Consider the following 25133-nt stretch of genomic DNA (forward strand, 5'->3'; position numbering starts at 1 on the left):
TTACCAAAAAAATTGTCGCATTGCCACAAACTGCCCTGAAGAGCGCCGAAACTTAAGAACACAAACACAGACTATACGAAAACATTTTCCACGTTATTGCCACATCGCAAAAATCAAAAACTGCAGATGCAGAATAGCCTTTGTGACATGTGGACTATCTGGCTGTTAACCTAACACCCAAAAGCGTTCACTGAGCTTCAATGATCAATATTCGCCGGACGAAGACTCATTCTGCTATTCTGCTATTATCAACGCATCCCCTGGCTTTCGCCCATCTGCGTTGTCTTTTCACTAGGCAATACGTCTACCAATATTCGCCGGACGAAGACTCATAATACAAAAATTGAATTTAATTATGAAGAAATCTTATTCTTTGAAATATCTCTGCCAATTTCATAAGAGAGTACTTGCAAATTTCAAAATATTCTTACAGTAAGACATAAGTTAAGCAAGGCATTTATAGAGTATCGCTCAAGCTTTCGCGCGCGACCCACCAAATTTCAGCCCGCGACCCATAGTTTGAGAAACACTGCCTTAGACCTTTTATCATAAATTTTTGTTACAGGCCAACCCATATAAGAAAGGTTCTTTCAAATTATTTAAACATAATGACTAAAATGGCATTTATAAAAGCTTATGTTTTATTGGAATGAATTCACTGGGTAACGAAAACAATTTGCGAAACAGATTTATGAGTGAACGTTTCAAAGCTGTTCTTCTTTAATGATAGACTTACCATCGTGGTCGCGAGAAACCCGGTAATACCTGAAAGTAAAATAATCATTATGAGCTAAAGAAAAACAGTAGATAACAGTAGATAAGCTTACGTATCGAACTTCTCAAGCTTAGTTACAAAATCCTCATCGTGAGTAATGATGACCAGTAGAAAGTTTCCATTCTCCCTCTCCGTGACAATTCTGCGCAAACTTTCGCACAGCGAAGCAATGTTCTCCCGGTCCAAATTGGTGGTTGGTTCGTCCAAAGCCATTACTCCGCAGTTATTGCTGAACGTCTCGGCCAGTGCCATGCGGATTATCAAAGATGCCAACACTTTTTGGCCGGCACTGCAACGCCCACGCATGTCGATCTCCACGTCGTTTTTGGCTTGGACTACCCTGTAATGGTACTGTCGGCGTTTATCGGTAACTCTATCGGGCTTCGATTCATCCTCAGTCTTGATGCGAATGTAGTCGATATCATTGCCTCGATAGATATCTCTCCACAAAGAATAGATGGAACGGTTGATTTGCTCCATCTTTTCCGCGTGATATTTCATGAGTGCCCACTCGAGCGCATTCCGGTACTTGAGAATGTCGCTTATTATCTTCTTTAGTACCACTGATTCGCTATAGGTTTTGAGGTAATTTTTCACGGCATTTTTGAATTCCGGTCGATCCAGCTCCTTCTTCAGCGCCTTGCTTTGGTTCTCCAATTCGGCAATCTGTCCGGTCGTTTGGCTTTTTTTAGCTTGGATGGTATCTCGTTGTTCAAGTAGCTTGTTCCGCTCCTGGGCAACGTTCGGTGCATCCATGTCGCCGATGCTCTGCATTAACGCGTCTAAATTTTGCTTCAGCGTGTCTGTTTCATCTTTCAACTTCATCAAATCACGATTGTCCAGATAGTCTCGCTCGATCATGTCTTGATTCATGACCTCTTTCTTGAGCGAATCAATTTGCGAAGCTTTCTCATCGATACCAGCGATCAACTGAAATAACGAAACAAAGACGAAACAAGGTTATTGATGTATTCGAAAAACTCCTGAAGAAAATTCAAAAAGAAACTCTGAAAAATCTTGGGAAATCCAGGATAAATCCTGAAAAACTCTGAGGAACATCACGGGAGCGACATCGGAAGGAATATTTTAACACTTAAACTACCGAGGGGGTAAAAACTCCCGCGAACTACCAAGGGTCCAAAAAAAGTCGGAAGTCCAACTTTGACAAGGCATTTCTCGGCCGTTTTTCAACCGATTTCAAACCTTTTTTTTGCGATGGAACCGGACAGGTTTCAAGATCATCGTCCATTTAAAAAAATATAAAATAGATGCGTCTACCCAAAGTTATTAAGCAAAAGGCACTTCCTAGTTTTTTTTTGAGAGCGCATTTTTTGCGTACATTGATCAATAAAACAAAATTTAAAGCGATGACATATGGCGACTCTAAATCATGCGTACAGCTGGAGTGAACATGTTTATGCAAAATTATTTATTTTTCAGTACACTGATAATTTACCTTACTCAAAAAACTGCTAAAATACCCTATTTTTCATAAAAATAAGCAATAAATCAAAATTCAAAGCGATGACATATAGTTTTTTTTGGTCTTAAATTGTTCGTAGGATTGTACTCGACATTTTTGATGAACAATAAAAATGTTCTAATTACACTCTTATTTTGTTTTACCCGGAAAACTACGAAAATTCCATACTTTTTACACGAAGTAGTCAACAAAACTAAATTTAAAACGATAGCATCTACTTTTTTAGCCTTGAAATGTTTGTAGCAGTTTGGGGGACATAGTTGAAGAATAATAGTGATGTTTTCATTACACTCAAATTTTGATTCACTCAAAAATCAACGAAAGTACCACAATTTTCACGCAAATTGCTTAACAAAAATAATGGCTTACAATGCAAAGTAGTTTTTTTACCTTGAAATTATTCGTGAAAGCGTGCTGGACGTTCTTGATGAGTAATAGGGACGTTTTCATGACACACTTAATTTATTTTACTCGAAAAGCTACAAAAATATTATAATTTTTATACAAAACAGTCAATAAAACAAAATTTAAAGCCATTACATGTAGTTGTATGGCCTTAAATTTTCCGTTACAATGTACTGAATCTGTATTTGATAAAATGTTGATGTTTACATTACACAAATATTTTGTTTTGTAAAAAAAAAAGTACGAAAATACCACAAAAAAAGCGAATAAGCCAAAATTTAAAGCAATGATATGTAGTTTTTCAACTTTGAATATATTGTAGTAGTTTAGTGGATTCATTTGAACAACCTTAGTGATGTTTTTATTACACTCATATTTTATATCACTCAAAATACTAGGAAAATACCACATTTTGCACACAAAGTAGTCATCAAATAAAAATTGGAGTCAATGCATTATAGTTTTTTTTTGCCATGAAATTATTTGTAAAAAAGTACTTGACTTGGTTGATAAACAATAGTGATCTTTCAATTACACTCGTTGTTTTCTAAATTTGTTTATAAAAAATCAGAAACAACTCAAATGAAGAGTACTTACTATGCGCAGCATATAGTCACATGTTGATGTACCGTGAAAAAAAAATTACACAGATAATTATTTTTGATAGCAAAAGGCACTGAGATTTTCACTCAGGTGGAGTACTGGCTCAATTTGTTATTTATAATTTTATAAAATTCTTCATGTTTTGATACAATAAATTAACCTAACATGTTTCATACGGCTTTTCCCATCATGCTGATACTCTTTGCGTTGCAATCTGTAATATTTTATGGGATTTCATATGTTTGTCAGAGCACTCATCACAGCACAGCATCAGAAACTCTTCTATATACATTTGATTTTCAGAAATTTTTCAAAAGGTTCATTTATATTTTATGATATCTTTCAAAGATTCTCTCAAAATATTTTGTCGTGGGTTCTTTTCGAAAATCTTTCAAAAATATTCCAGAGATTCTTTCAGGGATATTTTCAAAAACATCAAGGATTCATTCGGAATTTATTTAGGGGTTCTATTTCTCGAGGAATTCTTTTAGGAAACCTTTGAAATGTTTCCGTGTATTATTCCTTTGGGTTTTCATCAGAAATTCCTCTAGCGATTGCTTGATAAATTTCTCCAAGGACTTATTTAGAATATTATCATATTTTTCAGGAATCTCTTAGTTTTTCCTGGAGCATTTTCGAAGTTTTTTTTCTGGCTTTCTCCGGCTTTCTCAAGTTTCCATCCTAGTTCCCATGCAAAGTGTTTTTCTTTCATTTGCTGCCATTAATAGTTCCTTCCGTGGTTTTTCGATATTTTTAGAGATTTCCGATATTTTTAGAGATTTCCGATAATTACTTCTGGAATTTCTGCTAAAGAGTTTTCTGATATTTTTCCTGAATTTCTTCGCTGGTTTTCATCCGGAGTTTCTCCCGGGATTTCTCTTAGAAATTTTCAGAGTTCTTTCATGAATTTTCTAAATATTTCCTACCAGATTTATCAGTTCTTCTCAGAATTTCTTCCGAAGTTTCTCTCGCATTCCTCATTGCATAATTTCTCGCAAAAATCACGTGGATTCATTGTGACATGTCTCCCGTTATTTACAACAATGAATTTTGTAGGTTATCTCAGGCAGGAGGTTTTCCGAGAAACACTTCTAAAAAAGTACAGTACTGGACGCATTGGCCGATTTTCATACAAAATGCTTAAGTTTGGAGCTCTGTATTTCAGCTTCTAGAGCACAAACTCCGAGAGTAATCTCAGGTGAAACTTAAAAAAACTCTCGCAAGAACCTTTATAAAATATCCCGGATATAACTTCTGTAGAAATCCGGGGAGAAACTCCAGAAAAAAATCATTGAAATTTTTTAAAGCTTCGGGAGAAATCCCAGAAACAATTCCTTCAGAAAACTCGTGAAAAACACCTTAAAAACCCGGGAGGAGCCTCAGTTGAAATCCCAGCAATAGTTTCTGTAAAAACCTTAGAAATCCCGGAAAAATCTCATGGAGAAGTACCAAGATGAATGCCGGAAGAAATCGCGGAAAACCTTCAAGAGAAATTCTGAGAGAAACTCTAAGAGAAACTCTACGACAACATCTGATGTATATTCCCGGAGAAAAGAGAATAAATTCCACGAAAATTTGTTTGGGCAAAACGCAGGAGGAAAAATCCAACGAGAGACTCTGACAGCAAATATGGGAAAACCTCTGGAAGAAAATCTATAGGATTCTCATAAAAACCTTCAGGAGACAATATTTGGATTTCAGAAATCCTGCAATATTCTCCAGGAACTTTTCCGGAAAGAACTGTTTGAATCTAGGGTAAAAACGTCGATAGGAATACGAAAGAATCTCCGAGAGGAATTTAAAAAGGAATCCCAAGGAACAGGAATGAAAGAAGGCTGAAAACTCTCTAATAAAGACACATAACCTAACCTTAGCTTTGGAAACCAATAAAGCTCGTAACTTTTTTTCATTTTCACGGGATTTCCGTTTAGTTTTTGGTGATTGCTACTGCATGTTTTGGAGACGCAAATGGACTCAAATAAAAACAAATAAAAAAAATCCCTGGTGAATTTTTGGTTTGCCTTGTATTTTTTTTTTCAGGTAGTAGATAACCTGAAACTGGTACAAAAAAGTCAGTAATAGAAATCTGCATGTGTTTGTTTTGAATTTTGTGTTATTGGCTATTTTGTGTGAAAAATATGGCACATTCGTGATTTTTTAGTAAAACGAAACATGGATGTGATGTGAACATCAAAATGTATTCAAATACATGTCTAGTACATTCCAACGGAAAATTTTAAGACTAACATCTACATGTTATTGCTTTAAATTTTGTTTTATTTACGGTTTTGTAAGAAAATTATGGTATTTTAAAAACAAGTTTGGTAAAATGAATTAAGAGTGTCATGAAGGCGGAATTATTGTTCAACGTTCATCATTTCACGAAAAAATGCAAGCCAAAAAACCAGAATGCATTGCCTTTATATTTTTGTTTGTTGACTACTTTGTGGTAAAAATGTGGTATTTTTCTAGTATTCCGAGTGAAATAAAATATGAGTGTAATAAAAAATCACTAGGATTGTTCAAATAAATCCACTAAACTACTACGATAAATTCAAAGCTGAATAACTACACATCATTGCTTTAAATTTTGGCTTATTCGCTTTTTTGTGGTATTTTCGTACTTTTTTTATAAAACAAAATATTAGTGTAATGTAAACATCAACATTTTATCAAATACAGGTCCAGAACATTATAACGGAAAATTTAAGGCAATACAACTACATGTTATGGCTTTAAATTTTATTTTATCGACTGTTTTGTATGATCATTATGGTATTTTTGTAGCTTTTCGAGTAAAATAAATTAAGTGTGTCATGAAAACGACCCTATTAGAACGTCCAGTACGCTTTCACGAATAATTTCAAGGTAAAAAACTACTTTGCATTGTAAGCCATTATTAAAAATGTGGTACTTTCGTTGATTTTTGAGTGAATCAAAATTTGAGTGTAATGAAAACATCACTATTATTCTTCAACTATGTCCTCCAAACTGCTACAAACATTTCAAGGCTAAAAAACTACATGTTATCGTTTTAAATTTAGTTTTGTTGACTACTTCGTGTAAAAAGTATGGAATTTTCGTAGTTTTCCGGGTAAAACAAAATAAGAGTGTTGTTGCAGATGCAACGATGGAAACACTTTCCGAAATCTTAATTCGTTTATTAGCACGCTGACTGGTGCAGCGAATAAAATTTTCCTACAAATACATTTTATCTTTAGGTTATGTTTTAGGTTATCTTTAGTAGTGTACTTACGTTTGTAAGTTTCCTTTTCTTTTGCCGGGTCGATCGAGTAATAGGTTTAAATTTTGCACAAATAGCTAGTTTAGGAACAAACATTAGTCTTAAGTTGCATGTAATTTTCATAGAGTTAGTTACCTTTAGAGTTTAAGTAACATTTAGATTCAATAAAGCCGGCGCAACATCCTTCCAATATGCCACGATCACTAATCTAAGTAGGTATAGTTTCATTAGATTTTAAGTACATATAAGCATGATCACTTTTTCTCACCAATAAGATTTAGGTTTAACATTAGATTTAGTAATTACAGATATAGGTGCACTACTTTTACGGAAAAAATAACTAGTCTTAGGTTCTTCTAACTATAACTGCAACCGTATCTAATTTTCTGCTCGTCATCTGCTGACGTTTGATTTCTTCTTACTTCGCTTCGCTGCTATCGCTGACATTTCTCGGCTGTCACGTCATCTCCACTCCGTCGGGAGCAAAGTATTCGGAACGGCAGGTCAGCGATCAATGAGGGTCACAGTCAGGTGCGGCGGAACACGTAAAGTGTACGCAACAGTCCCCCCCGGTAGTTGGACCCTGGTCCGGCTCACTTTCGTTTGCACCTACGTCCAATACAGCTAACTTGGTCGCAGGCCTGTCGTAGAATCCGTAAGCAGTCTGTACAACTGCCGAACGAACTTGCCCATCCGAAGAGGTCTTCACCGATACAATCCGTCCTTTGGGCCAGTGATTCCTTGGTAGGTCAGGATCCACTACGACAACCACGTCGCCTACCGCGATTGGCTTGACTGGGTAGAACCATTTAGTGCGGCGAGTGATCGTTGGCAAGTACTCCGATACCCACCGCTGCCAGAACCGATTTGCCATAGCTTCCGACCCCTTCCAAGACTGCTGAACCGCTATTGGACTATCTACGTATGGAACGAGAGGTTTTGATCCGTTTGACGATCCTACCAAGAAGTGGTTAGGAGTCAGCGCTGGTGACGAGCTGTTATCTACTGGAACATGTGTCAGCGGACGACTGTTGACGATGTTTTCGACCTGAATGAGGTAGCTCCGTAGAACTTCCTCCGTGGGCACTCGCTGGGGTTTGATTGCAGCTAAGACTTTCTTGACCGACTGGATTAGACGTTCCCAGCAGCCACCCATATGAGGAGATGCTGGAGGGTTGAACCGCCACGATGTTGTCGGAGTAGTGAATTCAGCCATCAGCTTATCCTGGTCCAGCCCCGCCACCGCAGCCTTGAGTTCTTTATCCGCCCCAATGAAGTTTGTACCACGATCGCTTCGTATCTCTACCGGAGTTCCACGACGTGCAAAACAGTTCCTCAGAGCTAGTATGCAGGAACTTGTATTCAGCGAAGCGGCCAACTCCAGATGGATGGCCCGAGTTGACAGGCAGGTGACAATAACACCCCAGCGTTTTTCATGGCGGCGACCAATGAGGACGAGAAAGGGTCCAAAAAAGTCTACACCGACATATGAAAACGGACGTACGAAGGCCGCTACTCGTGCTTTGGGAAGGCATCCCATCGCTGGTGGTTCAGGTCTCGCACTGTTGATCTTACATTGTTGGCAGCTACGGCGAACCCGGTCACAGACTCTACGTACTCGTGGAATGTAGAATTCTCGGCGAACTTCGTTTACGCAGGTTTCATGGCACTGATGCTGATAACGCTGATGCACACTGGCGACGACGAGATAGGTAACGGGATGATCTCGAGGAAGTACGATAGGATTCCGTTCACTCTCATCCACAAAGTCACATTCTCCCAAACGACTGTGAATGCGCATCACTCCGTGATCGTCGATGAACGGATTGAGCTTGAAAAGGCTATTTGTCTTCTTTAGTCGGTGACTTCCTGCTGAAATTACTGCTAATTCTTCGCCGTATACGTCTGCCTGAGCTTGCCGAAACTGGAATGATTCCGCTGCAGAAAGTTCTTCCTGTGTGAGCGGTCCGAGGATCATTGGCTCCCTTTTTTGTTCGCGTCTGATGTTACCGATGAAACGATAAACGTAGGCTGTCACACGTAGTAATCGTTGCCAGGTCGAGTAGTTTTCAGCCTGCAGAACTGTTTGGACCTTGCCTTCGATGTGGTACAGATAGTTCGCACGAAGTTCATTTGTGGTTTCATCACAATTCAGATTTGACGATGGCCATTCGCTCTTAGGCTTCCATAGAAACGGTGGACCTGTAAACCAACGGCTTGTTGGCTTGAGATCAGGTCTAAACTTCCACTTTGTACCATCATCTGCGACGTTATGTTTTGTGCCTAGCCATCTCCACTCGGTGATATGCGTCGCCTCCAGAATTTCGCCAACACGAAAGGCCACGAACTGCGAATAACGTCGGTGATCAGACTGCAACCAACACATGACGTCTCGAGCGTCTGTCCAAAAATAGCGTCGATCAATCTTGATGGAATGTCCTTCTGCAATGTTCCGTGCCAAACGCGTACCGATGACAGCTGCCTGCAACTCCAGCCGTGGAATGGAGACGAACTTGAGAGGTGCCACTCTTGTTTTACTTCCGATTAGGGCACATTCGACGTAGCCATCCACTTCAAAGCGGAAATAGGACACGGCCGCGAAGCCACTTTCACTGGCATCTACGAAAGTATGGAGCTCCACGGTAGCTTTGTCGATTCCTGCCTCGTGTCGGAAATAACAACGATGTATCTTGACAGACTCCAGCTCGGGAAGTATGCGCAACCACGTCATCCATTTCTCCAGATGCTTCTCTTCGATCGGATCGTCCCACCCGGTCTTCGCTCTCCAGATCTCTTGTAACAGCACCTTCAAATACATTAGGTAGTGCGCGATAAGTCCTAAGGGATCGTAGACAGCCATTAGTGTACGAAGTACGTCCCGCTTGGTGGGGTGTTTGGCACCGGACAGAAGCTCTCGATTGCGCTCTGTACAGAGCTTGTAACTGAAGGCATCCGACGTCGTGTTCCACCACATGCCGAGCACCTTTTCCATGGCGAGCTCCGCATTCATCTCCATAGACTTTTCGGACTTCGGATTCTCTCCGAGGGCCTCAAGTACTGCTGATGAGTTTGACACCCAGTTCCTCATGTGGAATCCACCCTGGTGGTGAATGTAGCGAACGTCATTCGCTAACTGGATCGCTTCCTCTTCTGTGTCAACGCTAGTCAACATATCGTCGACGTAGTGACGATGGCAGATAGCATCAACAGCAACGGGGAACTGGTTCTCGAATCTGGACGCATTCTCATTCAGGACGTACAACGCTGTACTGGGTGAACAGGTAGCGCCGAATGTTACTACCTGCATCACGTAGTCGCATGGCTCTGTGGAATCATCGCTAGCACACCACAAGATCCGCTGGCTGTGTTCGTCTTCAGGTCGCATTCTTATCTGATGAAACATCTCGGCAACGTCGCCTCCGAGGCCGATCAACCGCTCCCGAAACTTGTATAGAACTGGCGGCAAAGCGTTTAGTTGATCCGGTCCTTTCATCAACACGGAATTGAGGGAGACAGAACCGAAAGAAGCAGCTGCGTCGAAGACTATCCGGATCTTTCCCGGTTTGTTAGGGTTGAACACCGGAAAAATCGGTAAATACCAAGTGCGATCGCCAATCATACGACTCTCTTCCAGTGTCAATTTACGAATGTACCCCTTCTGCTCGTAGTCCTTCATCTTTGCTCGCAAGGTTTCAGCTAGCTGCGGCTCACTCTCCATCCTCTTGGTCAGACAACGATGGCGTCTCAATGCCATGGATCGATTACTGGGAAGACGCACGTCATCGTATTTCCACAGTAGGCCTGCCTGATATCTCCCGTCTTGAAAAGTTGTGACTTCACGCAGCATCGCTAGAGCTCGTTCATCTTCCTTGGAGAGAAGCTGATTTTGAGGGGCGCTGATTCCCAGACTATCGAGGGCGAAGTAATTTTTAACTGCTTCGTGTTGACTGTCATCCGTTCCGTGGAAATGCGAGCAAACGTGGAAGCTGTGAGGGAGGAGCCGTGGAACTGAAACTTTCACCGACGTATACGTGCCGTAGACTGTCCAGCCGAGACGCGTCTTCACTGCAACAGGCTCATCAAGCTTCCCTTCGCGATCATCCAACACGTGCATCACCCTTGCGTTACTCACGCCAATCAATAACTTCGGCTGAACGTTGGAGTAGGGTTCAATTGGCAAACCCCTCAGATGTGAGTACTTGTCCATCAGTTCTTCAGAAGGTAGCGATTGTGTCGGTAGCTTCAACTCCTTTACCGTGTAGACTTCCCTTAAAGTATGTAGACTGCTGCCATCGTGTATGCCGGAGATGTTGAGGGAAACGATTGTAGCATCCTTCTCATATCGGCAGGTATCCGCAGTCCACCAGGCACAGGGGGCTCTTCTCGCCGTTCAGGTCCAATTGCTTCGCCAAACTTTCCTCCATCAGCGTCAGGGACGATCCACTGTCCAGAAATGCATGGGTACGCAGCTCAATCCCGTTGTTATAAAGCACAATCGGAATATACTGAAATAGTACGGACTTGCTTCCCCCTCGATGTGTGTTGCACGATTCGACTTCTTGTGACCCCGTAGGAGCGGCTTGTTGATGCTGTTTGGCATGGCTCTGGGAGCCAGACGATGATGTTTCCGGTTTGCTTTTAGCGTCGTTGTGCAGCAACCGATGGTGCTTGTACTGGCATCCACTTTTGCCACATACTTTCGCTGACTTGCAAGGGCCTCGGTGGGTGGTAAGGCAACCACGACACAGCTTGTGCTCTCGTAATGCGTCCCAGCGAGCAGAAAGACTGAAAGACAAAAACCGCTTACACTTGTCTACCGTAGCACAACTACCCTGACAAACGAGACACCCGGAACTGATGTCTAATTGCTTCGTTTTCGGAGCTGTTTCGGTATGCGCATTCAAGAATCCATCCTCCTTTCTTCCCCGACGAGGTTTGTTGTCGACAATGCTCGAAAACTGCGGCATTGTTACGGTGCTTGCTGCTTCTGCCAACTTGTACAACCAGTCACTGAATTCAGACAATGTCACTGAACGAAGAGACTGACGATGAGTTGCCCAATTCAAGCGAATCATGGGAGGAAGCCGCTCACACAAACTGTGAAGTAGTGTGAGGTTGCATAGATGCTCTTCCAGTTCACAGGCTTTGACCGTGGCCTCCATGTTGCGAACAGCTAACGCGAAGTCCACGAGAGTTCCGAGACGTTCTGCTTTGGGAGCTGGTAGGCCGTTGATCTTTTGCAGCAGCGAATGCACGATGATTTCTGGGCGTCCGAAGAGCATCTTCAGGGTAGCAATGACTTGATCCAGGTTGCTTGGATGCAACAGTTGACATTTAACCGCTTCCAGTGCTTTCCCTTGTAGGCACTTACGCAAACGCACCATGTTTTCCTCCGCAGTGAACCCGCACAGGTGTGTCGTGTTCTCAAAAGACGCATAGAATAGGGGCCACTCCTCTGGTTCGCCAGTGTACACGGGTAACTCCTTCGGAACCGCATGACGGGCCGCAAGTTGACTTCTGTTCAACAGCGCCGTCCCTCCTGCTGTAGTTGGATCATCGTGAAAAGCTGACGGGTTATATGTCGCGGGATGTGAATCGCTCTCGAAGGGGGCAAACGCAGAAGTTCGGTTGCGTTGATGACCATTTGCTTGAGAAAACTCGGGAGCGTTGAAGCGTGAACGATTCGGAGGCGGAACGAACGACGAAGCAACAGGACGTAAAACGGACTGAGGTGGACGAGAAGCGGAGAAATTCGGTTGTTGATTGGCCTGCCGCAAAGGGATCGTTGAAGCATCCAGTCGAACGTTGAGCAATGTCGGAATAACCGAGGGGTCATCAAATCTGTCTGGATGTGATATTGGTACAAATGGCGAAACGTTCCTATTCCTCGGTGTGGGCGGTGGAGGCAACTGATTGACACCAACTGGCGAAGAATGGCACATTGGAGGAAGATCACGAACTTGGTTTGCCGGAACATTTCCGCGGGGACCTTGCAAATTCGCACTATTCTCGTTCATCGGCATGTCTAGCAGCAGCTGGAACCTACGCAACAAATATCGCTGCTCGATGGCTTCCTGCTGTTCCAGAAACTGGAGGCGAAGATCAGCTGGCAGTCGTTCCACGATAGTCACTTCATCCGGTAACTCCTGATCAACGATTCGCACTTCTGGAACCTCTGCAACTGACACTGACGTTGTTCGTGGAATTGGGGTACGCGGAAGAGGTGTAGGCGGGGGCGGATTTTGCATTAGCGTCGAACGGGGGCGAGGGGTTGGCGTTCGCGGGTGTGGCACTGGCGGAACTGTTATGGGCATGGCAGGCGGTGGCGATAGAGTTGACTGAATATGTGGCTCACCTGGATTCGATGCTGACGGGGTCGATGACTGTGGCAGACGTGGAGCCGGATCTGTAGCTGAAGAGCAACCCGGGCAACTCCATGACCTGTTGGCCACATTCGCGTTTACTCCGACACACTCGAAGTGGAACCACTGAGCACATTTATCGCAACTCACCATCTCGCTGCTGTCCGGAAGGTTGCAAAGCAGGCACGTCTGCAGAATGCTTTCTTCCGGCGCCCGATTCCGTCGTCGGCTTCTTCTGGGCATCTCCGATCGATCCGAAAAACGAAAATTTTATAATGTTGCAGATGCAACGATGGAAACACTTTCCGAAATCTTTATTCGTTTATTAGCACGCTGACTGGTGCAGCGAATAAAATTTTCCTACAAATACATTTTATCTTTAGGTTATGTTTTAGGTTATCTTTAGTAGTGTACTTACGTTTGTAAGTTTCCTTTTCTTTTGCCGGGTCGATCGAGTAATAGGTTTAAATTTTGCACAAATAGCTAGTTTAGGAACAAACATTAGTCTTAAGTTGCATGTAATTTTCATAGAGTTAGTTACCTTTAGAGTTTAAGTAACATTTAGATTCAATAAAGCCGGCGCAACATCCTTCCAATATGCCACGATCACTAATCTAAGTAGGTATAGTTTCATTAGATTTTAAGTACATATAAGCATGATCACTTTTTCTCACCAATAAGATTTAGGTTTAACATTAGATTTAGTAATTACAGATATAGGTGCACTACTTTTACGGAAAAAATAACTAGTCTTAGGTTCTTCTAACTATAACTGCAACCGTATCTAATTTTCTGCTCGTCATCTGCTGACGTTTGATTTCTTCTTACTTCGCTTCGCTGCTATCGCTGACATTTCTCGGCTGTCACGTCATCTCCACTCCGTCGGGAGCAAAGTATTCGGAACGGCAGGTCAGCGATCAATGAGGGTCACAGTCAGGTGCGGCGGAACACGTAAAGTGTACGCAACAAGTGTAATTAGAACATTTTTATTGTTCATCAAAAATGTCGAGTACAATCCTACCAACAATTTAAGACCAAAAAAAACTATATGTCATCGCTTTGAATTTTAATTTATTGCTTATTTTTATGAAAAATAGGGTATTTTAGCAGTTTTTTGAGTAAGGTAAATTATCAGTGTACTGAAAAATAAATCATTTTGCATAAACATGTTCACTCCAGCTGTACGCATGATTTAGAATCGAAAAAACCATATGTCATCGCTTTAAATTTTGTTTTATTGATCAATGTACGCAAAAAATGCGCTCTCAAAAAAAAACTAGGAAGTGCCTTTTGCTTAATAACTTTGGGTAGACGCATCTATTTTATATTTTTTTAAATGGACGATGAGCTTGAAACCTGTCCGGTTCCATCGCAAAAAAAAGTTTTGAAATCGGTTGAAAAACGGCCGAGAAATGCCTTGTCAAAGTTGGACTTCCGACTTTTTTTGGACCCTTGGTAGTTTAGGAGTTAATGTGAATTCCGCAAGAACCTTCAGAATCTATGCAGGTATTTCAGTAGAAACTCTTGTAGAAAGGATCAACTACTGGAGAAACTCTGGCCAGTAGAGTAAACCGGTAGAAAACCGATGCCTACCTGAGTATCGCGGACTGGCTCAATATGCTCTCTCTGCGGGAGCCAAACATTGGGAGCCAAACATTGAAGATAGAGGTTATGTTAAACCTTGTTGTACCTGTGTGCTTGATTGAAGAGTATTGTTATCTAGGTGCTGCGGATATAATCAAAACTGTAGTCACGATATCTCCATTTGCCGCTGTCAATCCGTTGGAAAGCGAGGAGAAGGATAAACATTGTTTTGAACCCTTTTCAGCTAATTTTGTAATAACTATCCATCAAAATTTCCATCGCGAATGGAAAATAATAAACTTTGCACACGAAAACAAAACTGGAATAATGGTGGATTGATCATGTTTACCATTTCCGAACAGCGTCGCGACGGCATGTTTGACAACTGCGCTGAGAGAGGTGTTTGCAAGAAAATTGAACGCTCGTGCGTGTTTACAAGCTGTGTGCCGGGAGTGTGTTGGTGTGTGTTAGCTAGCTTGAAAAATAAAACCGTTTCTATTCGCAGCACCTAGATGCCTACTTACCTTCTTCATTTCCTCATTTGTTTCCTGTAGTTTGTGTTTCATTTTCTGGATCTCCTCTGCCAAATTAAGCCGAGCCAATGCATCCAATTCTCGACCCAGACGACCAAGTTCTGCATCCATTCGTTTGAGCTCCTCTAGTACGGCTTGGGCTTTGTTCAGTTTCACGCGGTTCTCGTCTTTTGCTTTGGCTTTAGCCTTTTCCTCCGTCGATAGGTTTTGCTTCACTGGTCCGAGTTTTTGTTCCGTTTCGTCCATTTCACGCTGGCAGGTGGTGATCTTTTCGCCTAGCTCGATTTCTTTGGCCTTTTTCTGGTCCAACGACTGAACAGATTCCTGCAGCTGAATTTTCTTCTCCTTCATTTGATTATACCTCTGATGAAGATTGTTCAAACGTTCAGTTTCTTCATCAATCTTGTTTTGCATGGTTTCAATGGAAACACGCTCGCTGCGGAGTTCACCACGAAGTGCTTCCCGTTCAAGCTTGATATCTTCAAGGGAAGCAGTTGTTCCTTCAGGAGTTTTCTCAGCCACTTCGACTTTCAAGCTTTCAATGCCCTTCTTCATTCGTTCAAGGTCTCTTACGGATTCATCCAGGATGCTCATGTCCCCGAGAATGGAGTTGATCAACTGAACACTTGAGTTAGGTTCGAGAATAGACATTTGACACTCCTCAAGGTCTGAGGATGCCTGCGTAAGTTTCCGTTCAGTTCCTTCCAGATGTTCTTTCAGCTTTGGTATTTCTTCCGTTTGTTTCTCGATACGCTCTGAATACGGTTGCAGGGCCAGCAACTGATCGTATTTTTTCTGATCCGCTTTCAGCATTCGCTCAAGGAGCTCAATCTTTTCCGGCAGTCGACGGATTTCATCCGACAATTCCGAACTGATGTCCTGCACATCTGCGCCTCCCATTTCCTTGTGACATACTGGGCAACATTTGTCGTCCTCGATGCGAGAGATGTACTTTTTATAGAGAACCTCTGCTGATCGGAGCTCCCCGTGCTCAAGGTTGTTTTTGCTTATTTTTTCCTTCAGCTTGGCGAGGACCTCCTCAAACGGATTACCCTGGCAAACGGTGTAGATTTTTTCTTTATTTTCAGTAAGCTCACGCTCAGCGCGGTCCAGTTCTCGTTTCTGGGAACGACGTGTTGTTTCCATTTCCGTAACCGTTGCTTGCGATTTACGAATCGATTCGTTCAGCTGTTTGATTTGCCGTTGGAGATCATCGTACAGATTTTGCACGTTGCGTTTGTAGTTAGCATCAATAGTTCTGAAATTAAATAATTGGGAAGTTAGAACAAAATTTTGCAATAAGAGATCAAAATCACATCAACAAAAATTAACCTTAGAACTACCTTAGGTACACTTGTTTAATTCAATTCAATTCATTTTATTTTTTCTGTAGTCAATAACAATATTTCAAAGAAAGAACTCAACATTAACAATTCAGAGATTTGGATAACCTTACAACTGAGAACAATTCCATTTCATTATTAGAGACGTATGTACAACATTTAGAAATAGCTAGTTACGAGTAGCTTTTTTAGGGAAAACGAGTTTCCATGGAACTACTACGAAAGGCCGAAGGTAACAAAATGTCAAAGGAAACGCAAGGCCGAATTAAAAAGGAGTCATTGTGTTACTTAATCCTTTCCTTTTCATTACTTTTACCAATTATATCTATAACAAAAAAAAAACATTCAAGCAAATAATTTTTGTTCAACATATATTATTTTTACTCAAATCTTTTTGGAAGTTGGAACTGTTGTCTACAAATGTGACATGGACATGTATAGTAGAGTGGGTCATCATTTATATGGAAAAATGAAAAATTCAATGGTATTCCATCAGATCAAAGCTTTTTTGATCCCATTTCAGGACCCAAATAAGTGTGCAAAATTTGGGCACGATCGGTAATGGCTACGTTTTGCGCATCGCGTTTGTAGTTTGTATGGGATTTTACATGGGAAAACACACTTTTTTTGCATTTCTTCCATGACAAGCTCGAATTTTTCTGAAACCATGAAACCGATAAAGTGAAAACATAGCCTAGGGTGTCCTGAAAAACTTTGTCGAAGACCGCGAAGTGATCTGATGCTTATGAAAAAAGTTCTAGCGTTGGCATTGCTTGCCGAAACAGCATGATTTTGTTGCTATTGTTATTCCTTTACATGCTAAAACATAAACACAAGCATGTGGTTCGTTGGTTATAACTATTTTTACAAGCATCGGATCACTTTGCGGTCTTCAACAAAGTTTTTCATAACATCCTAGGCTATCATTTTACAGTATCGGATAAAAAGTTTCAGACAAACTTTTTCAACTTATGACAAAAATGCAAAAAAATATGATTTCCCATATAATTTTCAATTGCAATGCGCAAAGTGTATACGCAACCGATCATGCTCAAATTTTGCACAGAAACTCAGGACCCGAAACGGAACCAAACAATATTTGATCTGAGAAAACGGTTCCGATGACCCACGCTAATGTATAGTGATAATTATACAGAACATGGAATAATATATGCTTATAACGGCAGCACAGAATGATAGAAAGGCCAGATAGCTGGCCGAACAACTACGTTTGCTATATATCGGGGAAACGCTTGCTGTCCGCACTCGCTAACGCTCGCCGGGCTTGAAAAAAGATAAAAATTCTGTTCGCATTATACCTAGCATACTATTGGATCTACGGTTTTCCTTGAATTCGAATCGATGCAAATACGGTGCATCGGCCTCTGTTTCTCAATTCTCCATGCGGCTACGCCGCATGATTCACATTTGTGTGCATTTTACGGTATTCGTATAAGCTCCATATCCAAACTGAATAAACAAGAGCTACTAGTAAACACTTAATGAATTTATTTGAAAAATAAAAAAGTTTACGATCTTAGTGGTCGTTAGACGACTTGAAAATCAATGTTTTTACAAAAAAAATTGCTTAATTTACAGTGACCCCACACCGATGAATCACCTTAATTTTGTACACTATTTATGAATCACCATGTTAATCAAATGAGTGATCCATAAACTGTGGTCATTTTTGCCGATTCATAAATTGTGGGGTCACTGTATATTATAATTTTAGGCACTCATTCCGCTTGGTTGGAATGAGTTATGAGATGGTCTTGTAATAAAAAGTCAATCACTTTGAAATGCTCCAAAACTACGCTCAAAATTGAATCTTGCCCCGCGGTCGTTTATATGGAGATTATATGGGATGTATCACAGTGCAAGAGATCTTAACTGCATTAGAAGGGTTTGATTCTTCAAAAGGACCAGGGCCGGATGGAATACCTTCTTTTCTTTTGAAGAAGCTCGCTACCTCTTTTGTTAAGCCCTTGTTTTGGCTTTTCAATAACTCTCTTTCTAGTGGTGTATTTCCATCGCAATGGAAGCAATCGTTTCTAATACCAATCTTTAAATCCGGTAAGCGTTCCGAAATCAAAAATTATCAATTGCAATTGTCTCATGCATTCCAAAGTTATTCGAAGCCATTGTAAATAAAAAAGATATTAAATCAGGTCAAAAATGGTATTACAAATAGTCAGGCTTCTTTAATACTAGTTTGCTTGAGTTCGTGAATTTCACTTTTGCTGCTATGGACCGTGGAAACTACCAAAGCATTCGATAGGGTTGACATCAAACTATTGCTTTTCAAACTACATCGCGCGGGATTTTCAAGTGAACTTTTGACATGGATTGAATCATGTTTGTCAAACAGAATACTGTCAGTTCAGTTTAAAGGAAAGATATCTAATCACGTCAATGCTACATCTGGTGTTCCACAAGGCTCACATTTAGGGCCTCTACTTTTCATTTCATTTGTTAATGATGTACCGTGACTGGCCCTAATTCTGTGCAGTCCCTAATTCGGCGCACTTTTGCGAATATACCACAAAATCACGGACGCTAGTTCAATATTAGCTTCAAATATATTTTTTGAATATTGTTTCAATAGAGGTAATCACGTTCAAATGTATGCGTGCCTTTTTTGTAGATGTAGTTGTGAAACTGCGAGGAAAATATTTGCACTCTTGCCCCGGACGTTGGTTTTATCATTATTTACCCGTTTTACCCAATTCGATTGGGTAATATTTGCATATGCAATCTGAATAGCCTTTCAATCGGCGTGCACTTTTGTGTGAGGAAAAATTTGCGCTAGTGTTCGTGTGTTGAAATGTCACTTATCTCTATAGTGATGAAAAAGTTTGCGAAGAAATTTTTTTCAAATCAACGACCATTATATTGCAAAAAAATAAAATGGTGTTGCAAGTACTGGAAATTGCCTGAAATCTGTGTCCGTTAGCGAAGCTGCTAAAAAGTTGCCTCATGAGCTGAAACATTTTGCGACATAAATAATGAAAAGAATGTCTGATTTTCCATGCGCATCCTGTACTGTTGTCTTCGAGGAATCAGAATCGGCAATAAACAATTTTTTTCTTCCTTTCTTAATCTTCTTATTCTTCTTAGGTGCGCAGAATTAGGAACCGGTATTAAATTGAGTCCCTATAATTAGAGTCTGGCGGACTGTCACTTTCGACCGGAGCCAATCGAGCATGACGTCATAGTGTCCTCACCGATAAATGCTACACCGTGACGTCATGCTCGATTGGCTCCGATCGAAAGTGACAGTCCGCCAGACTCTAACTAGACTGACTCTAGTATTAAATAGTGGTCCTAATTCTGCGCAGACATTTCAACACTAAGTATTGAACAAATAACTATAACAAATAATGAATTAATAAACAAACATCATATAAATGCCACCATAGTTATAACTAGGATATTCTATGTTTCTTGCAATCCGGTGAATGTAATTACGTCTCAACAAGTTAGTTTATAAACTTCGAAGGCTAATTTACGATTCTTGCATTTGTGATCTGATAGTTCGAACGGACTAACCGCTTGTTTTAAACATTTGCTATCAACCTCGGGGGAAATTTTTTTTTTTTTTTTTTTGAAGAGTGACCAGGTGGAGCTGCAGGACAGCTGATAGCAAAGCCTGGACCCTTTCCCAACTTTCCCCCTACTAGGATCAATACTCACGATGGACTAGACGATGTCGTCAACTTGAGCAAAGTGTGTAGTAATTAGCATTGGGTCGTAGTAGTTTTTAAAAATACTGTTTTTAACGTTTCCCATCGCACTAGTGTTTTGATCGAATGGAAGCTCCAAAGATGATTTGATAATTGAACAATATTTCAATAATCGAAAATCTCCGAGGTCACTGGACAACATTCAGAGATAAAAAAGGGTGTCTATGTCTATGTTAACGCCTTCAGAGTACTATTCTTAAGAAATATACAAAGAGCAAGAAGAAAAAAAATGTGTCGTAGCTAATTTTTAAACATTTGATATTTCTGAAAATTATTCGAAGACAGCTACCAGAGCTAGCATTTTTAGCCGATATGGGCAACTAGTTTTTCTGACAGCTTCCCCAAACAATATTCGGATAATATCCTCAATTATTTTATAATACATTCTGAAAATTATTTCAAGCTGATTACCAATAGTGTCAATAACCGATGTTAGTCATTGACAGCACCAGCATCATCCCCAAATAATTCTCATATTAGTGTTAGATAACACTTTTTGAGCTTCCATTCGATATTGTAAAGAAATTTGTCAAACCCTATTTGTCAAAATATAGTCAATAATGTATCAAATTGTGTTCCTAATTTCGCTAGTCGTCTTCTGCATATCTGTGATCATCTCAGTCCAAAGTAATATTATATCCATCGTAACCCTTTACATTGTCAACCGTCCTAAGTCCTAACTAAATTCCTGCTTTTTTTGATCAGTGAAATAATACCGTCTAAGATATAAAAACAAAAAAGTTTAGTCAACTGAAAAATGATAAAGATTATTTGTCAACTTTTATAAATTCACAAAACCCATAAAAATAAGAAATACAAATATAAATTCCTATAATCAACAGTTTTATCTTTACCTAATCAGTCCATAATTTTCTAATTGTAATGAATCTAATCTGTAAGGCTGTAAATCAACTTATCCTAGCGTCCCCTGTCCTGTGTACTTTCGATTTCAAGTGATAAATAATGAGTGTAACGCAGAGACCTCCCCTACCCACTCTTGCGTTACGTTAAATTTAACAATTATTGTTAAATTTGAAAAAATTCAATGAATACAAAGATTAGGTCTATGCAAGCTGAATTATAACTTGTCTTGAACTTGTGATAAATGCACAACGGATACTCCTTTGGTTCCCATTAGCACTTACGGCCGATTCCTTCACTTGCGCTCAACTCGTAAACCAGATATATCTAGCTCAAAGTCCAAGCGGTGGTGAATAAACTGGCACTAAAGTGCTAATGGGTTAAGCCCTCCCATCGCGTCAAGATTGAATATCCAGGGGGAGGGCTATCAACCTCGGGGGAAATTGTATGTATTCATGTAAGCATTCGTCAAATGCGATATATGATGTGAGTTTACATGGAATTTTCTTAAACAATGGAAACCCTGGAGTAAGACAAGAAAGAAGTCTCAGTTTGCAAACAAAGATTGTGTCACCTTGTCATGGCGAAAAAGTTTATAATGCCTTTAGAAATGTAAGTAAATTTTACTAATATGTGCATATGCGGATAACTAAAAAACTTTACGTAGTAGTATTCGATAATGCTAATGCTACAAAATCCTTTTGAGTATTATGATTAAAATTAATTCCCATTGATTAATAATCAAAGTAGGCAGTATCAATGTTGGGGGCAAGCAAAGTTCCAATATGGTCGTAATGTCGTATAAAAGTTGAAAATGAAGAATTCAATTGAATTTAATCTATGAATCATGTTCTCATTACAATATGTTATCTTTTTAGAGTTTTTCCCATGTGCGCAGAATTAGGAACATTTGTGCGCAGAATAAGGAACATTCCAAAAAAGGGTGCGCAGAATTAGGAACAAAGGCACACTTTAGAATTTTAATGATTTTACATATAAATTGAGTGATACAAAAATAGTGACTTTAGTGACCATTTTAATGAAAAAAGTTACTCTAGTGACTTTTTCATGCAAATAGTGACTTTTTAGTGACCGACTCGAAAATAGTGACCAAATCACTAAAAAGTGACTCGCTACCAGGCCTGTTCTAGCTCCGCGAAAGATTAATCAATCGAGCTCAAATTTTTACCAATGATACATATACCTACCTAATATATAATTGAGAATTTTTGATGCACTCTATGAAAAGTTACAGCATGTTGAACTTTTTAGTGAGAAAAAAAAAACTTGTCTATCTCAAGCATTTTGGCCACCTCCTGTAGTAATACATACCTGCTGGGAAAAAGTCGCTTCAGGTTCTCCGAATGTTTGTTCCGCAGCCGTTTGAATTCCGCTTCCTTCGTGTTGAACTGCTGCTCTTTGAGGCTCAATTCAGTTGCTTTGGCTGCAACGGCATCCAGTGCCGAAATTTGTTCTTCCACCTTGTCCAGCTTGGCTTGGAGTTCTTCGCGTTTCACTTTCTTCTCTGCCAGCTGGCGCCTCATTCCGTCGACATTGGAATTTGCCTTCTGACTCTCATAGTCCTTTTCGAGTTTTTCGATTTCGCTGACAATTTTCTTCAAAGTTTCGGCCGAACGCTGAATAGCGGCAATTTCCGACTGGGTTTTGGCCTTTTCCCGAACGAAATCCGCCACCATTTGACCCTTCATTCGGAAATCAGCCTCTAGTTTGGTTTTCTCTTCTCGCAGTATGTCGATTGCCTTCTGGGCTTTTTGGTCTTCCTCGTCGTGACTTTTTGACATCGCTTGAACTGTAGTTTCTTCAGATCGAATACCGTGTTTAATTGCTTTCAGGGCACGTTCTACATCGGGTCCTGCCGTTTCGAAATCTCCATTGGTTGGCAGCTTCAAACGTTCGCAAAGAGCTACCATCTTCATGGCTCGATCTCCGCATAAATCCTGCTCCTGTCCTCGCTTCGTGTTGAGATGAATTCTGCGTGATTCCAAGTCTTGAACTTTCGATTGCAGCACTTTTTGTTGTGCTTTGCGGGAGCTTAGATCTGACTCTGCGTCCCGAAGCTCCGAAAGTTTGGAACTTTTGGATTGCTTGAAGTTGCGGATTTCAATATCCAATTCGTTGAGTGAACCTTTGAAGAGGTTTTGAATTTTCGATCTTATTTGATTTTGCTGATCTTCCTTGGTGCTGATTCTGAAAAACAACGTTATACACATTAATTGACGTGAATGCTTTTCAACAATGCACAGTTATACTTACTTTGATTTGAATTCGATTTCTTGTTGCTTCAACTTTGAGAAGTCCCTCTCAATTTTAGCAATCTGCTCCAGCCGATTGTGAATAGGCTTCAACGAATTCTCCAGGCTCTCCACCACATCCAGTTTATCTTGTCTGCTCTTATCAACCTTCTGATGTTGCAGGTGCTTCAGTTCGGCTTGACTTTTTATGTTTTCCAGCAACTTCAAATCTCCTGCTTTCTCCTTCTGTCGGTCATTGTATTCCTTGGATATTTTGATCAGTTTTTCGATCACTCGGTTGTACTCGGTCGTCCCGAAGATGGCATCGAACTTTTTCTTCAATTCTTTCGGTTCCTCCAGGGGCCAATTGGAATCTTCCTGATGGCAGAAGATCACGTTATTGATTATGGCTTTCGAAACTCCCATCGCGTCGCACATTTCGTTGTTAATGTCTGCTGCACGAGGTCGCGTGAGAGTCGTTTTTTCGCCGGTTGTTACATTCTCCATCGTAACGACCGAGTCGAGCGTTTCAAACTTCGGCTGCTGACCTCTACCCTTCTGCGAAACCTTCATCGAACGTGTGGCCGTTACACGGTTGCCGGTAAAATCCGTCACCATCAGCTTGACCTGACCCATGCTTTCAACGGTACTGAAAATTTTCGGATCGTGAACGAACGCCTTGCCACGGTCGGTACCGGGCGGTACTTCACCGGTGAGGCCATATTTCAAACACTCGATGATGGTAGTTTTACCACAGCCATTCTGCCCGACAATCAACGTTAGCGGAGATTGGAATTTGATTTTCTGTTGAAGAACAAAATTAGAACTAGTTATTCTTATTTTTTGTGGCAGGGAAATGTGTCTCACCTGAGCGTCCCCACTTTCGACACCGAAACTTCGGATCCCTCGGATTTCCAGCTTAGAAATAGTTGACATGATTATCACTGAAGTATTAAGATTATCACTGGTTGAAATAAGAACTATTATCAACAACCGAAACGCAAATTATAAATGAAACAAGAATGTCTGAAAATTTCTGACACCGCACGAAAGTATTTTTTCCCGTTTTTTCCCGGCAACTTGACACGCTAAATTCAAGCAGCACATCGACTGTGTTCGAAACAAAAAATCAACAACAAAAGTACACACGAAAAATCCAAACTACGTATTTTTGAAAAAAATACCCCAAATTAGATTTATCTATTACATTTGTTACCCAAAATTAGTTTGTTCCTCTCTCTCACCCAGCACGGAATATCCAAAATAGGTACCTAATATTTGGGTCGATTTTACTCAAAGCTGAGAATATCGAATAAACTTGTTACCCGAAATTAGGTTGTTTTCCCTCTTTCCCCCACCGATGTTGTCAAAAACAAACAGAGAAGCGTCTACCCAATGGGGGTCCTTGGGCCCAATAAGCTAATTTTGAGTAAATGTAGGTATACTCAAATTTGGGTTGAATGAGGGGGGTCTTGGGTTGAATTTACCTACTCTGAAGTATATTTTTTTGCTGGAGGTAAAGGCAATTTACCTAGTGTGAGTTTAATCGATTTACTCAAATTTGGCTTATTGGGCGGAACTATGGGATTGCATCAAAAAAAACTCAATTTTGGGTAGTTTCGCGGTTCCATGTAGCGTGAAGGCATTCTACCTAGCGTGAGTTTAATCGATTTACTCAAAATTTGGCTTATTGGGCCGAACTATGGAATTGATTGATGCACAAGCGAGAAGAAAAAGAAGTTTTGACATCCAAGCGGTGTGCCGTTTACATCCATCGACCAATCAGCGACGACGATCACATCGCCGGCACACCGCTCGGATGTCAAAACTTCTTCTTCTTTTCGCTTGCTTGGTGCATCAATCAATTGCGTCAAAAGAATTCAATTTCGGGTAGTTTGGCGGTTCCGTGTAGGTTTATTTGCCGGAGTGTATACCTTGGTAT

The 25133-nt window shown here is 40.7% G+C and overlaps 2 protein-coding genes across 3 annotated transcripts; both read right to left on the bottom strand.

The window, feature by feature from the left end:
* Positions 1-613: 613 nt before the first annotated feature.
* LOC115263718 (DNA repair protein RAD50) lies at positions 614-24284 on the bottom strand. The gene is made up of 6 exons (XM_029866969.2): positions 24059-24284; positions 23214-23995; positions 22272-23147; positions 14981-16247; positions 828-1705; positions 614-765 (listed from the first exon to the last, which is right to left on the bottom strand). Exons 1-6 carry the CDS (start codon positions 24125-24127, stop codon positions 705-707), a joined length of 3933 nt encoding a protein of 1310 aa, XP_029722829.1. The 5' UTR covers positions 24128-24284; the 3' UTR covers positions 614-704.
* On the bottom strand, positions 10703-13860 carry LOC109431695 (uncharacterized). 2 transcript variants are annotated; one of them, XM_062846137.1, is made up of 3 exons: positions 13547-13860; positions 13414-13486; positions 10703-13355 (listed from the first exon to the last, which is right to left on the bottom strand). In XM_062846137.1, the coding sequence occupies exon 3, from the start codon at positions 13113-13115 to the stop codon at positions 10848-10850; it is 2268 nt and encodes a 755-aa protein (XP_062702121.1). In that variant the 5' UTR covers positions 13116-13355; positions 13414-13486; positions 13547-13860; the 3' UTR covers positions 10703-10847. The 2 variants fall into 2 exon arrangements, with proteins under 2 accessions (XP_062702121.1, XP_062702120.1); XM_062846136.1 differs by having other exon boundaries at positions 10703-13232; positions 13291-13355; positions 13414-13860.
* Positions 24285-25133: the final 849 nt, after the last annotated feature.

The sequence above is a fragment of the Aedes albopictus genome, chromosome 1, assembly GCF_035046485.1.
Source record: "Aedes albopictus strain Foshan chromosome 1, AalbF5, whole genome shotgun sequence".
Lineage (NCBI taxonomy): Eukaryota > Metazoa > Arthropoda > Insecta > Diptera > Culicidae > Aedes > Aedes albopictus.

Coding starts and splice junctions, on each gene's coding strand:
- LOC109431695 (XM_062846137.1), bottom strand. CDS start 13,115: ATGCCCAGAAGAAGCCGACGACGGAATCGGGCGCCGGAAGAAAGCATT.
- LOC115263718 (XM_029866969.2), bottom strand. CDS start 24,127: ATGTCAACTATTTCTAAGCTGGAAATCCGAGGGATCCGAAGTTTCGGT. Junction 23,148..23,213: donor GAAATCGAATTCAAATCAAA/GTAAGTATAACT, acceptor GTTGTTTTTCAG/AATCAGCACCAAGGAAGATC. Junction 1,706..14,980: donor CAAATGAGGAAATGAAGAAG/GTAAGTAGGCAT, acceptor TCGTTATTTCAG/TTGATCGCTGGTATCGATGA.